This window comes from Poecilia mexicana, unplaced genomic scaffold (genome assembly GCF_051168715.1).
Source record: "Poecilia mexicana isolate PSO_F unplaced genomic scaffold, ASM5116871v1 scaffold_13, whole genome shotgun sequence".
Taxonomy (NCBI): domain Eukaryota; kingdom Metazoa; phylum Chordata; class Actinopteri; order Cyprinodontiformes; family Poeciliidae; genus Poecilia; species Poecilia mexicana.
Genome location: NW_028263382.1, coordinates 32283616 through 32298782, shown reverse-complemented (window position 1 = coordinate 32298782; position 15167 = coordinate 32283616). Strand labels below are relative to the sequence as shown.

General features: G+C 40.5%; 1 protein-coding gene across 1 annotated transcript; it reads right to left on the bottom strand.

Moving 5' to 3' along the window:
* Positions 1-1284: 1284 nt before the first annotated feature.
* On the bottom strand, positions 1285-6122 carry proca1 (protein interacting with cyclin A1). The gene is made up of 4 exons (XM_014973230.2): positions 5418-6122; positions 5192-5324; positions 3113-3247; positions 1285-3012 (listed from the first exon to the last, which is right to left on the bottom strand). The coding sequence occupies exons 1-4, from the start codon at positions 6004-6006 to the stop codon at positions 1614-1616; spliced, it is 2256 nt and encodes a 751-aa protein (XP_014828716.2). The 5' UTR covers positions 6007-6122; the 3' UTR covers positions 1285-1613.
* Positions 6123-15167: the final 9045 nt, after the last annotated feature.

The window sequence follows — 15167 nt, the reverse complement described above, 5'->3', positions numbered from 1 at the left end:
TCACCTGACCAGGGGGTTTCTGTGCCAGCTATTACAACCCTAAAATGCAAGAAGTGAAAGTAATGAAGGTGTAATCTGTGTGGACAAGAATGTGATCCGATTTGTGTTGGAGGCAGCAAGTGGATCAAGGTCTGCACCACCCAGAAAACTAACCAAATTGCACAAACTCAGCATTTTCATGGCATCCCTTCTACAGTTTGAAAATTAAAGATTACAAAATCATCTGAAAGACATTTAAGAAGGTTACAGTAAAGCCTTTGCAGTTTATACATTGAGTTTTGTGATTAAACATGTCCAGCTGGGATAATGTGCACAAAGTATTAAGCTAGCAAGAATGTTAGGTGCTAGCGAGTGTGGTAGTGTTGTTGGATTATATAAATTAATTTAAATTTTCACGGTACTTCTATAATATCTCAAGCTTACACATTGTATGCCTGACAGTTCAATAACATGTTTATTTCTTTTAAATAAACATAAACTTCCCTAGCAGCTAGCTAGCAAAAAAAAAAATTTTCGTTTAGTAACACTGGGATACAATCCTACATTCTGCACATGGAAATCATCCCAATAAGCATTATGTTTAACTAGTTTACATTAAAAAATATCTATTAAAAATTTAAGCTAGGAGCTGTGGTTCTTTTTAAATCTCGTAAGCATCCTTTAGCTGTTGGAGAAATTATTGGTAACTTTGGCGTACTGAGAAGATTTTTGTAGATCAAAACTTTAAAACTACTGTTTTATAATATAAATAAATATATATTTACAGATATTTAAAAAAGTACTTTTGCATTTGCCAATTAAATCCTCTCTGAGCAATATTGGAAGAATCTTTGTCTTATAACTTGTCTGACGTTTATTGACCTACTGCAATAAACGTTATTGACCAACCACATTTTTGGCCCTTCTGAAGACATTCAAGGGTGCGCCTCAGAGTTCTGTTTTGGGGCAGGAGCTTTCTTTTATTGAAAAAAACCCCAACATTTTTATTGTAATTTTTTTTTTTTTTTACCGGCACACAATAAATTAAACATACTGTACATTACCAGGTAAAAGTCTGGACACATCTCATTCAATTCAATATGATGTTGTGTCCACACTTTTGATTTGTAGTAGATGTCTTGATTCTACTGGTCAGACGGTAATCAGCTTTGGGTGGGGCCTAAAAACAGGGCCAAAACTTATTTTCTCAAAGAGCCTTATTGGTTTTTGTAGCTATTTCTGTTTACAACTCTACAGGATTTCATCACAGATGTAAACCATTTCTCCAAACAAACACACAAAGAATATTTTATAAATTTTATTACCGACATACGGGAGAAAATCAGAGATTGTATGATTTCATTCTTTTAAGCAGTATAATCACACATAACCTCTAGACTAAAGCCTTCCTAGTCCAGCTACACCAGAAACACAGGGGCCTATTGCTGTCGACGCAACTGCAATGCCTTCCTCCTTTTCTTCCTGTTGAACTGTGCTCTCGCTCTCTCAATAGAGAACTGAAGCGGACTAATGGATGGAGCTGCAGACGTGGTCGTCCAGGACTTTTCAGATCTGACCTTGATTGGTGAAGTTGGAAGTGTCTCTGGTTCATTTTGTTCCTGGTCGGATTTCTGCTATTCACTTAGAAGCTTGTTGAGATTTGTGCTCACCGTGGGGGTGGCTGTTGTCAAAAGCCTCAATTCATCATGAGCTTCTGTGTCTCGCAGCGCAGGGGTGCTCGCGAAACCTGGTCGACCGACCAGGTTGTAAGGAGTTGTGGGAACAAGGTTAGCATTTTCAGGGCCGCTGTGGGAGAATAGATTTTGACTGGAGAGAAGGATGACTGTTTTCCTCCTTCTGTGTCTCGGCACTCTCTCTTTTGACCTTCGCCTCTTTGAGGCAGAAAAGTTGGGGCTGAGAGCTGTAACCTGACTGTCCGGTCTGTAAAATGGCGCTCTTAAAAGCAGCTGCTCCGTGTGTGGGGCTGGTGCAGAGGTGGGAGACCCAGAGAGAGGGAACGCTGTCCAACTCTCTGGAGAGGATTCCTGAGGGTCAGAAGGCACAATGAGAGTGTCTGAGCTGACTTTCTTTCTTTTCTTTCTCCTCTCTTTGTCTCCTCTCTCCTTTGACCTGCTCCTTTGCACTTTGGAGGCTACAATAGGAACACTGGCAGTGCTTGTAGTGGTGGAGCTACATTGCTCTGGTTCTGCGGTTGGCAGTAAGTCAATAATCATTGGAACAGAGTCTACAGGGTTTAATCTATGGTGTTCAGAGGAAGAAGGTGAATTTTTCTTGCCGCTCTTTCTCCCACCCTTTTTTTGTCCTCTGGTTTTTACTTTCTGTGGCGTAAGATTCATCGGGCTTTCTGACAAAGAGACTTCCTCTTTCATCCCCTCAACTGACTCATGTAGCATCTTCCGAACATTCAGAGGTGACGTAATGGAAACCTTCTCCTTACCAGAGGCAGGCTCATCTTTCATGACTTGATTGGAGGGCTCGTCTGTCCTTCTAAGCTCAAATTCCCTGTCATCAACCCTGTTTGCATCAAAGCTTGACTGGTTGCGTTTGTTGGACTCGCTGATGAAGTTGCTCAAAGACAAGATGTCTTCTGCCTTGCTTCCTGCAGCTCCTTCCTCTGCTTTCACACCCGCCTCCGTTTTCTGCTTCCTCCTCCTGCCCTTCCCTTTCTTTTTATGTTTTCTGTTTGCTTTCTTCTTCACCCCAGTGCTCTTCCTCTTCTTCTCCGAGTTTTGCCCCTCCTCCTTGTCGGAGTCGGCGTTGGAGCTTTGAGACGTGGAGACAGTGGCAAGCACCTTGACGAAGTCCTCGGCGGCGATGACGACGTTCCTTAGTGATGGCTCCGATATCTTACTTTGAGTGGGACTCTCCCGCTGTTCTTCCTCGTTACTCTTCTTGGACTCCTCCCGCTTGGGTGGCACCACTGTCAGCTCGTCTATGACGTCAACACCGCCGTAGTCGTACGGCACTGCTTCTCTCAGCACGGCGATGGGGAATTTGTCATATCGTTTGCACCTGCGGGACAGAGGAGACAAAAGGAAAGGAAGTTCATAAAGAATTCATGAACTGCAGCCTTGCGAGTTGTCGGCCTGCTGAACTGGGCGGTGATACTTACAGGCCGTACCAGTGGCGCTCAGCGCACTGTTCCTCATAGGCAAAGTCAAAGCAGGGCACACCAATGACGTTGAAAAACGCCTGACCCACAACCCTGGAGGATGTGTCGTTGACTTGTCTCAGACAAGCTTTCAACCTGCAGGAAGAAATGAGTGTCGGTCAAAACGAACAAAACAAGAAGATATGATGTGCCCACATCTTTGCATCTGACAAGTTACATGTAAAATAATGTTTTAATGTTTTTGCTGTACTTGATTCTGCTTTAAATTTACAAGTGAATCTTTAATTTTGTCTCAGTTGAACCAGGATTTTAAGGCCTTATGCAGTGTTTTATGAATGTGGGGTCAACGCTGTTGACCTTCCAACTGGATCCTCCACGCTCGGTGGCTTTTTGATTTTAAAACCTGCTATACAGCGCACATGCGAGCTGACCAATGAATTAAATTCCCTAAATGACAGAACATGTTTTCCTTGACAATCACAACACTCAGTTAGTATAAGGTGGTTATTTCAAGCACTTATTTATTTTTGTTGTCATATTTGGTTCCAGTCTTTGAACCCACATGCAAGAACACAATCAGGAGATGCGTATTTCAAAACAACAAGATGGTTTATTATAAAGGGAAAGGGAGTGAGTGCGGGGCAGGAGTCAGGATTGGATCCACCAGAACAGCCACTGTAAATGAGAAGTAATGGTGAGGTTCTGATAAACAAGGAGTCACAGATCTTATGGTGGAGGCTTACTTTAGAGCAGAGTGAGTTACTTGTTGGAGCAGACTGAAATCTGGAGGCGACGAGGAGAACCAAGAGGTGGTGGGAGGGCGGACAGGTAAGGTTGCTGTGTGGAGGGCGAGCTGACGGCTGACAAGGATCCGGAGGATGAGAAGCCGGACGGCTTTGGGCACAAACAGGTACGTACTGCTGCATCACGAAGGAATCCACAGAAAACAGAGGACCAGGAAGGGAGTGCTCGAGGAAGGCAACCGATTGGTAATACCAATGGCGTTGTGAGGAAGCAGACAGGGGGTTCACAGGAGTTAACATAAGCTCCATTGTTGAGAAATGCTGGAGAACCTCAGCCAACCCCAGGGTAAACAAACACTCAGGCAACGACGTGTCAGCTCGCCACTTCTTAAATATCCACAGAATCTGTCATCTAAGGTGCCACAGGTGTGTCTCCAGGTTCTCCCACGCGTTTGTCCAGGGGCTCTGCTCACAGGCGGAATCTGGTGGGGGAATGTGGAAGCAGCAGGCTTCCCAAAACAAAATAAAACAGAAACCAAAACAAAAACAAAACAGGATCCAACCTGATATTCGTCAGTATTTTTTATTTTTTTTACAGAAACCCATAAAGCTTCCCTGAGTTCACTGATTAAAAATTGTTTACTTTACTGTCTGTTTTCTACTTGTTCTTTAAATGGATAGATTTTTGTTTTCAAATTTCTTGTCTTAGTAAATGGCACAGTAGGAGAAATGAGTTACTTAAAAGCTTTTTACCACCACTTTCAAAGTATACAGATATCTGATATCTGGTGGTATTTCTCATCGTGTCTTGTGTTAATTTAAAGAGGCGGTATGATGTATTTCCAGGCACAGCACAATCAAGAAACCGTGTTATAAAAATGTTTTTTCATATGACTTAAAAGACATGCTGCTGGACTGAGAAATAGTTCCTATGTTAAGTTAAGGAGACTTGCAGTTCCACCAGGAGCATTAAGTCTCTCCTAAATGGTCGCCATGGGAGATTCAAGGATTACTCAAACCTTCATGAAAGGATCAAATCAACACTCCAGATATGTTTTTTGATGAGGGGATAATGATATAACAAGATATAAAGATCAAAGTTGATTTTACAGAAGTTCTTGGTTGTCCCACACCCTCTGGTGACCCTAAAACAAATATCGACTGTTTCTACCCTGGCCATCTTAACACTTTGGTTTTTATACACGAGTTACACAGTGCATTAGATATAATAACATCATGCTAGGGACTGCTCAAAATAATTATTTTAATTATGTTTAATCCCATTTACATGTTTCAATACAACAAAAAACTCAACTAAGCCTCCAGTGTTACTCACTCCTCATCGCAGTCACAGTGACAGATGGAGTGCCATTTGAAATTGGTGTATCCGTAGTTTGACGAGAAGGCGTGGATGACGTGGGGGCAGTGGTCGTGGGTCCTGCAGCAGCTGTCCGTGTCTGCAAAGTCTCCTGCAGAAAGGAGGTCACGGGGTCACCGTTTAGTCAGGCGTGTATATGCGCGTGCGATCATTTCATTTCGACAACGCGTCGCCTCTCTCTTACCCAGCTGGTTGTAGTTATCCGCCATGTTCCCGGCTCCGCACCAAAGAGTCCCCGGGTAGGTGAAGCCCCTCTTGGATCTCCTCAAACCCTTTCCCTGCTCATCCTCCCCGCCGCTGTGTGCCCTGCTCTTCTCAAACTCCCGGCACGCCAGCCTGGCTTCATCCATGCGCGCAAAACGCGCCTCCTCCTCTTCCTCTTCCTCCGGCCGCCGGCTGGTTCCGCTCCGCTCCTCCAGCCCCAGGCTGCACTCGTGCGCGAACGACTTCACCTCCGTCCGGTTCACGACCACCGAGCAGGTCACCAGCTGCCCGCCGGGACTCACCACGGTGCGGATCACCTCGGCTCCGTCCGACACTTGGTAGAGGACGTTCCCTCCCAGCGGGGACGTCTTTGCGCAGAAGGTGCCATTGACCACGGAGAACATCTCCTTGCTCTCCTTGTCCGCGTCCGAAGCGAGGCTCGAGAAGTCGCCCCTGGCCACGTTTCTGTCCAGGTAGGACAGGAGGACGAAAAAGACTGACCACATGATGGTGGGCGGGTGGCACTTTTCAGCACCACGCGTAGCGCAGACAGCTCCCCTGGCGAGCATCTTCTGGCGCTGTCTGGCGCAACCCTCCCATTTTTAAAGCCAGGCCGAGGTGGTGCGACTCGTAACGCAGAGTGACCACATGGGGAGGAGGAGTCAGAGGACAGAGCTTAACCTCTTTAGACTGGGCGGGCATTGTGTTTCTGCTGCGTGGCCAGCAGAGCAGAGGGTTAAAGCCGATCTGAGCTTGAACTCCCCCCCCCCATTCCTCCTCACGGCTTCTCCAGAGAGACGTGACCGCAGGTTACCTTCCAGGCCCCTCCCCTGACAGAGGAGAAGAGTGCCACTCTAGGAACATGCGTGGAGGAATTCGAGCTTGCCTACGTTTCCCATGGTAACGTAAGCATCATGGGGTGGTTGTGCCAACACACCACGGACGTTGGACATCCTTCAAACGCAACAACAACAAAAAACGAGGCGGTGAATCGATGTCGACCTAAAATCCCGACGTCGGGACAAAACTCTCCGGCTGAGGAATGTAGAGAGAGAGAGAGAGAGAGAGAGAGAGAGAGAGAGAGAGAGAGAGAGAGATCCAAACTGAACTCCAGGAGTCAAAGCGTGTCAAGTTTAGGGCCAAATTCAGTTTGGGCACCGAAGATGTAGGTCAGCTTGATCCAGAAGAGTTTGAGATGAAGTTAGAAGATGTTTGTTCCTGTTAAGCATCTCCTCGTCTAAACTTGGGCCACTTTTTGTGTGTCTTCCTGTGCTGTTAAAAATCCTAATGGATTTTAAAGATTTCTCTGTTTACATTAAGTGTCGAAAAGTTTTGTTGGATTTTTTTTTTTTTTTTGTATTTGTTTTGCATCCTGCATTCAGATCGCATAAGTTCGAATGTTTCATTCCCGCTCGGGGGCAGACGGTGTCGATTTATCATCGGCAATATCATTACTTTATTACCATTTTTTATCTTCATTAGTGTTATTTTATTATCATAAGCAATATAATGTAGCTATATATTTTTTCTTCTTCTTTCAAAAATGCATACAGATACCTAAAGGACTGCACTGGACTCTTCTTCGCAGATTTCGTTTTGTTTCTGTGTTCACTTAATTTTAACACCTCTATTTGATTTGTCTCATCACAATAAAAGAAAAAAATGTTCTTTTCATGATCGACTAACACAAATTAGTGCCGTTCAGAAGTACCGTTAAAGGAAAGTGCTTCCCCCTCATTTGCCTTCAGAGCACACCTGTAGGGACATCGTCAACAGAACTATTATCAGTGGCGGTTTTTGATATGGACAGTTGCCCAGGGCGGAACTAGAGCAGGTGGCGTGGCGGATGTTTTAGAACAAGGGATTTGACTATTAGTCATCACTTCCCAGCGGCAACACCGCACCTTAGTTTAAACACATCGAGCTTTTCTTCAGTTGCTTCAGGGATGCTGTTGATGGAGGACAAACCATATTATTAGAATGGCTTAGTAAAAGTCTTAAATCTAACTGAAAACTCTTGACACTTGACAAGATTTAAAATCTAAAGTTCAGATAAAATTTCTATTAAACTGACTTAACTTTCCAAAGAGGAATGGCCAAAAGCATCAACCGTATATGTGTAAAGCTGTTTGACATATGAACCTAAAAAGATTCAAAACATATTCAATACATTTGTGAAATTAAAATGTTTATTATAAATACATTTCACAACTGTCAGATTATCTGTAAAAGAAAATGTATGAGAATCATTTATGAATTTTCTTCCACTTAATGTGACAAAAGTAAAAAGTTTAACAGGTAAAAATAAATTAATTCAGTTTACATAATCATACATAATTGAATACCTTTGTAAGGCAAATTATATTTTCCTAATCTGTCGTTTTGATATAATGCCTCTTGCTAATAAACGTAAGTGATGCACGCTGCAGTTTCATGGATCTCGGTGGAAGTGATTTTTTGTCCCAGGACAATAAAACCCTTCTTGTCAGGTTGGCTTTCTAATGAGCCCAGTGTTTTTGTCACATGGTTGGTCTTACTCTGAGGCGCTAGAGGAAGAGATCCAACCCACACAAGCCACTGGAATCGGATTGCTGGAAGGCGGAGAAAAATGATGTAAAATCACCAGAGGCAACATTCGATCACATCTTGAAGGAGTGAAAGGGGGGAGGGAGAGAAGAAGAATGAAGAAAAAAGTTTCCCACGAATTGAAGTGCTCAGTGGTGGAAGGATTGGGGGCAAGAGAACAAGAGTAATAATCCTGCAGTTCCTGTAGAGCTAATTTACCCCACATAGAAGAAATAACACAAAATCACTTTGAAGGGGTTTTACATACTTAAACATTGAAGAAATAGAAAAAATTTTTTTTAGGATTTCTAGATTTTTTTAAAATCGAGGTCATCAATTAACCACCTGTATGTATAAAAAGTCTAATTTGTTTTTCCACACTGAAATATTTAGATTATGAATGTAAATAAGAAGCTAAAGTGACCATTTTTGATATATTTTTGGAACCTGTGGCATTGATTCTTACATTATAAGAACCCTACCCGTTATTGCACACAGAACAGCGCCCTTTAGTGGCCGAGCAGAGAGTGCTGTTGATGTACTGTTTTTTGTTTGTTTGCTTGTTTTTTAATAAGATGTTTCTCGTTGTTGGTTCGGTTTGGTTCTTATTTGCTCGTGTCAGACCTACATTTCCCATCTCAGATTGTTGTTATTTGAACATTGTTCTATTTCTTTGGAAGTGAAGTTGGTAGTTTACACAGAATGAAGATTTTTTTTGTTGTTTTTTCTCCCACCTGGAAACTTCTGCAGTTTGCTGATTCATCACGATCTGTTAACTCATGTTAAAGGTTCAGCGTGTAGCATATACTGACATCTAGTGGAGATATTAGATATTCTGTATTTACTGTATGATATGAAATATTTATTGCTCTCCTGAACACGAGCATTGCTTTTTATCAAGGAAGCAACTCAGGGATCCTTGAGGAACTTTGTTCTTTTTCAGCTGTTTTCTGTTTGTTTTCTTTAATTTTTGTAAAAGAGTACATTTCCGCTACTAAACTCAGAAATTCTTAGATTAATCTCAGAAATTTTCTAGAAAAAACAACGTGGAAATTTTGAGTTTCAGAAGTTGAAAATTTGCTAGAAAAACTATGACATTTTCTAGGAAAAAGTGTTGAAATTTCTGAAATTTCTCAGATTTCAGTGAAAATTTCACTTTTCTCACTCTACGATGGTCCTTTTAGTCTGTGGTGGCTAACATTTTGTGCCAACAATGCGTTAATTCGTATACACAGTAAGGATCCTTTTAGACAATGACCAAGGATTTAGCATTTGAGTCCAGGGTGTACTCCTCCTTTCCCCCAATAACTGTGGAAATATAGTCCACTATAAGATAAATATGGCTCTGTAGCATCTGTATCTACCTGATGGATGATAGTTCAGGGTACTTTCAGTTTAATCAGGGGTCATAACCTGTCAGATTTCATAAGAGTCGACTGACAAAAGTAGCATTTATCAACTACAATAGATAATTAAAGCACTAAATTCTGGGGAAGATTTGACCATTTATATGACCTTTATTTGTTTAAAAATACTGAAAAAATAATCTGCTACATAATGGGTTAATGGTGCGTTCACACCAAACGCGTTTTCAGGGTCCGGACTCGTCTAGAGGAGCACGTCCAACACGTACAATGTTCCACATAGACTTTGAATGTAAACCAGACGTCCCTGACGCTCAAAACGTGTTTCGTGTGAACGCATCAAAAATGCACATGCGTTGAACTTGAAGCGTCAGATGTACTTTTGACGCACGTAAAGTGCTTGGTGTGAGCCCCCTCTTCTTTCATTTGGTACCTAGGTACTTATCAAATAGATACTTACAGTATCTAGGTACCACAAGTACTGTAATGAAAGAAGAGGGGGCTCACAAGGTAACACATACTTATGAAAAGCAGGTGTGTGCCAGAGGCATTTGGTGCCCAAATATGCTTTTCCTCCTCGTGATTTTTCCTCCTTTGGTGAAACTAGTTCAATATTTTTTACTGTCTGTTGCATTATGTGACAGTTTGTATTTACAAAATGCAAACTGTCACATAAATGCCTCAAAAAACAGCATCAAACTGCAAACATTCTTCTTTTTCACTACAGAGCACCTCATTTCAAAACAATGAGACAATACTTAAATATGAAGGATTGTTCATTCTAAGGTAATAAATACATGCAGCCATAATATTTACCACACAATTCATTTTGGGGTCATTTGGTTTAAGTCACACATGATGAGTCAGACTGTGGGAAAATGTCAAGGCTGCTGGCTGAAGCGTCAGCACTCAGCGTGAGCTATGTTTAATGAAAACTGGGATGAAATTTCAGATATGAGTTTATTTAGAAACAGTGAGCAGCTATCTGATGGAGAGCTGTGAAATATAATGTGAATACATGGAGATGAAGGGTCAAGTTTTGGCTACAGTGAAAGTGAACTCCACTTTAGCTTTCTCAGAAATGGATCCTCTCTGGCAGCAGCGGCTTAAAGCAGGTACTTACAATAATAACCCAAGGTATGCATGAAGGAGGCTTTGAGATTTTTTTTTTTTTTTTTTTTGCAATCTGTGGTCCAACTTCAGCAAGCGCAGATGCAAGACAGAAACAAATTGAAAGTTTCTAAATAAAGCTTCTCTGTTTGAGCATTAAATAGCTTATCTTTGTAAAATGGTAAAATATTTGCCGTTGAATATAGGTTGAAAGGGATTTGCAAATCATTTAATTTATTTTTTACACATCACGGGAACAGGGGTAATATTCTTTTCTTTTTTTTTTTAAATTGGCCTCTGCTGTTGCTTATAATTTAACATTAGCCTATGTGAATTGTCTAGAATTGGGGATTTAGTTCATTTATGATAGTTATAAACATTAATCATGTAGCTAAATACCAGCAGAAATTAAAATTTAGGTAGCAGCAGCTACCTAAATTATTATTATAAATTATACCTAAATTGTAGCAGAAGTTAGCATCTGGCTAAATGTAACAATCAACTAGCATCTATATAAGCAGAAATTAACATCTAGCTAAATGTTATCAGAATTGACTATATTGCTAAATGTTAGTAGCAGCTAGGATCTAGCTAAATGTTAACTTACTTTGAACTCTTCTGTGAATCTTAACATCTAAATGTTAACAGCAGCTATCATCTGGCTAAATGTTAGCAGAAGTACACATCTAGCTTTAAGACAGCAGCCTTTAACATTTAGCTAATTGTTAGTAGAAGTACCTAAATGCTATCCATCTGGCTAAATATTAGCATGAGCTAGCATCTATCTGTTAGCAGATGCTTATGTCTAACTAAATTATAGCGGTAAAGGTAAAGGTAATTTTATTTATATAGCACATTTTCAGCAACAAGGCAATACAAAGTGCTTTACAGGATTTAAAAGGAAATACAAACAAAATAACAAACCAAAAGAAAGAGCAAAAGAAGACAAAGCTAATAATGTTGATCCAAAGTAAATAAACTAGGTACTAGAATTTTTTCTGGATTCTAAGTTAATTCTAATTCCTTTTCTGGGTTGCAATAACCCAGAAAAGGGTTATTGCAACCCTTTTCTGGGTTAGTCTCTCTGCATAATAATCTAAAAAATAATCTAATATTGATCTATATAGTGAGTACTCTACAGTTTCTAAAATATAAGCTAAAGAGTGACTAATAAACTAGAGTCTCTTGATTCCAAGTTTGTTCTAATTCCTTTTCTGGGTTAAAAGTGAGTACTCCACAGTTTCTGACAAAATAAAATAAACAAGAGGAAAGGACACATTAGGGCACATGGCAACATTCAGACAAAACAAAGGCCAAAACAAAGACATGAGTAAAGGCGGTGACATCACAGGGCCATGAAACCACACTGCTCAGCCTCCCTGCTGATAAGATGTTATCAAGAAATGTCCTTGGGAGCACTCAGATCTACATCTGCATGGATACAGGAGGGGATGAGGCGGGAAGTAGCGTTATGTTTACATATCTTCAAGGAGATTGGAAACATGCAGCCCTTCCAAAGCAACATAGGCAAAGCCAATTCAGAAACAGAATGTCTTTGGTCGGGTAGATTATAAATTTCAATCTTCCCTAAAGTCTCTCCGATACATCTCAGTTCCCAGTTATCCAAATTAGTTTGGTCGTACCACTGAGCCGAAACTAGAAACTTCTCCAAGATCGATTCCATCCCCTTAGTGAGTTTTAGAGTCCTCAGCTGGGCTGCAAGTCTCAGCAAGACTCAGATCCAACTTGGGTCTCTGTCCACACCAACAGTCTGAGTGTTCGCTAGTTCGGCCAAGTCTGTCACAAATTTGTCAATAAAACAGGAATCCACAAGCACCAAGCAGCAGAAGTCCTGTTATCATGAATAAATCCAGGGTGAATCCCACCGGGTGTGTCCCTGCAGGACAAGAGGGCTCTCCTGTTCCCAGACTTCTCGTCGAGAAAATTTGATCAATTGCATTGAGAGACTGGTGGTAGATTTGGAGGATGTGCAAAGAAAGGCTCCAAAAATATAGAAAAAGTCAGGACAAAAATAGAGCAAGCAGGACAGGCATGGGCAGGGAGGGAGGAGAGGAAAAAAGCCTCTGCTTTCACTGAGAGCAAGAGAGGAGCTTGAATCCACCTAAATATTAGTAGAAGTTAAAGTAAATTAGCAACAGTTAGCAAGAAGCTAAATGGTGGCAGCAACGCCATAATTTACAGGACTTCTCCTTTTTATTTCTCTTTAATTTGTCCTTTGAATATTGGAAACTGATAGTAAGAAGGTTGTAAACTTATGCAGAGTGATAAAATAAATATGTAATTTCCTGACCAGCTTGCCATACCCATACAATGATACATAGATAATAACATGAGCTGCTACGGAAGATTAGAGCCACTGAATAAAAATGGAATTCTGACTTTAGTCTCAGAATTCTGTGATTAAAGTCAGAATTCGGATTCTGACTTTTTCACAGATTCTCGGTGAATCTGTCCTGGGTTGGTTTCAATCTTTTCTTTCTAATAGGCTGGAATGTGTCTGCCTTGGCAACTCCAAGTCCCAAGGCCGTTAGTGTGTCCTGTGGTGTCCTGCAGGGGTCAGTTCTAGGTCCTATGCTGTTTTCTCTTTACATGTTGCCTTTAGGTAAAATCATTAATCGGCATAACATTTCATTTCACTGTTATGCAGACGATTTACAACTTTACATTATAATGGGATTGTCTTCTACTTCACCTTCACTTACTGTGCTAACGTCCTACCTGGAGGAGATTAAGACTCGGATGAATCATAACTTTCTTCAGTTGAACTGTTCCAAAACCAAGGCCATATTGATCGGAACGCCTCACCAGGTTCAATCCTCGACACTGATGAGTGTTTCGTTCTCTGGACAAGACATTCCCATTTCCTCCATTGTTACAAATGGGACTCTCATCTCACATTTGAAAATCACATTTAGCACCTGTTTAAAACTTGTAATTTTCATCTCCGCAATATTTCCAAAATTTGTTCATCTCGCTCCCGTTCTGATGCTGAGACCCTCATCCATGCCTTTGTCTCCTCCAGGCTCGACTACTGTAACTTACTGTTTATTGAAGTCCACAGGAAACACTTTCAGAGGATTCAATATATTCAAAACAGTGTTACCAGGATCCTAGTGAGAGTTCGTACATTTGAGCACATCACACCTACTCTTTACGAGCTTCACTGGCTTCCTGTAACTTAAAGAATTCAGTATAAAATTGCACTTATCACTCATCATTGTCTATATGGAACCTCACCAGATTATTTTAAGGACCTCCTTATTTCACATTCAACTTCTAGATCCTTACCATCCCAAGCCTGTAATCTTCTCTACCTTCCTCGATCAAGACTAAGGGCTATGGGTGATCAGGCTTTTGCTGTGTCTGCTCCTTGTCTATGGAATTCTCTCCCGGACTGTTTGAGAACCCCGCAATTATTGTCTGACTTTAAAACCGGCCTGAAAACTTTTCTTTTTAGACAAGCCGACTCTGCTTTTAAATGACTGTCGTTTTTCAATTGTTGATTTTATTTGTTTTCAGCTGCACTGTGTAGCACTTTGAGATTTTTGTTAATGAAAACCACATTATAAATTAAATTGATTATTATTATTATTAGAATTATTTTTCTTTCAGTGGCTCTAATCCTCTTCCGTAAACTACAGATGAGGCAATCAGGTGAAAAGTGTTTCAAACACACTGATGTCGGGAGATTGAAGCCAGCGGCTGAAGGGAGACGAATGCAAATGGAGATAATCAAAGGAAGAAGTCTGAAACTAACACAAACAATGAACAGAAAAGGAAACTGTAATATGAAATCCAAAAGCACAAATAAAGACACAGGAACCAAAAACATAAAAGAAAATAACCATACAGGTTGATCTAAGTAAATAAACAAAGAAATAGAAAAAACAGAAACACAAATGAAACCCGAAAATTAAACACAGATGAATCCTAACTGAATATTTTAAGTTATAACAACTATTATAACTCTTATTATAAGAGTTATTATAACTCTTATAAGAGTTATAATAAGAGTTATATTATAGGTTATAATAACATTATAAGAGCTATAATAAGTTATTATAAGTTATTATAGCTTTTATAATAATTATTATAATAAGAGCTATCATAACTCTTACTTATCCAAGTAATAAGAGTTTGAAATGCCAAAGTTTGACATATCAAACTTTGAAATGTTTCCACATATCTATATCTGGGATGTAAATCCCAGATATAGATCACATATAGATCCCAGATATAAAAGCAATGGTCTTTCTTTTCAGAGTTCAGAGTTACTGGGGAGCATTTTGAATATCCAATTAGATTACACGAATGGTTTTTAAAAGGAAAAACCGGAGAACCCGGCGAAAACCTAAACTGCAAGACCCCAGGTGTACAAGTGGCAGCCATTCTTTTCAGAGTTGACCTTTCTGTCACAGGGGAACATTTAGAATATCCAATTAGAAAACAGGAACTGTAAGACTCCAGATATAAAAGGGCCAGGTTGTGATTTTTAATTTTGATGACCAGACCTAAAATATGAAATAAATAATAGGTTCATGAGCGTTTATTCTGGAATTCTGTCTAGTCTATGTCATCAAATGCCAAATTATTTCTCAATGTAAAAAGTAATGTTAGCTGTGTTAACTGGGATTGTGGTCTGCATTCTACTGGCAGGTAGAAGAGCCTCT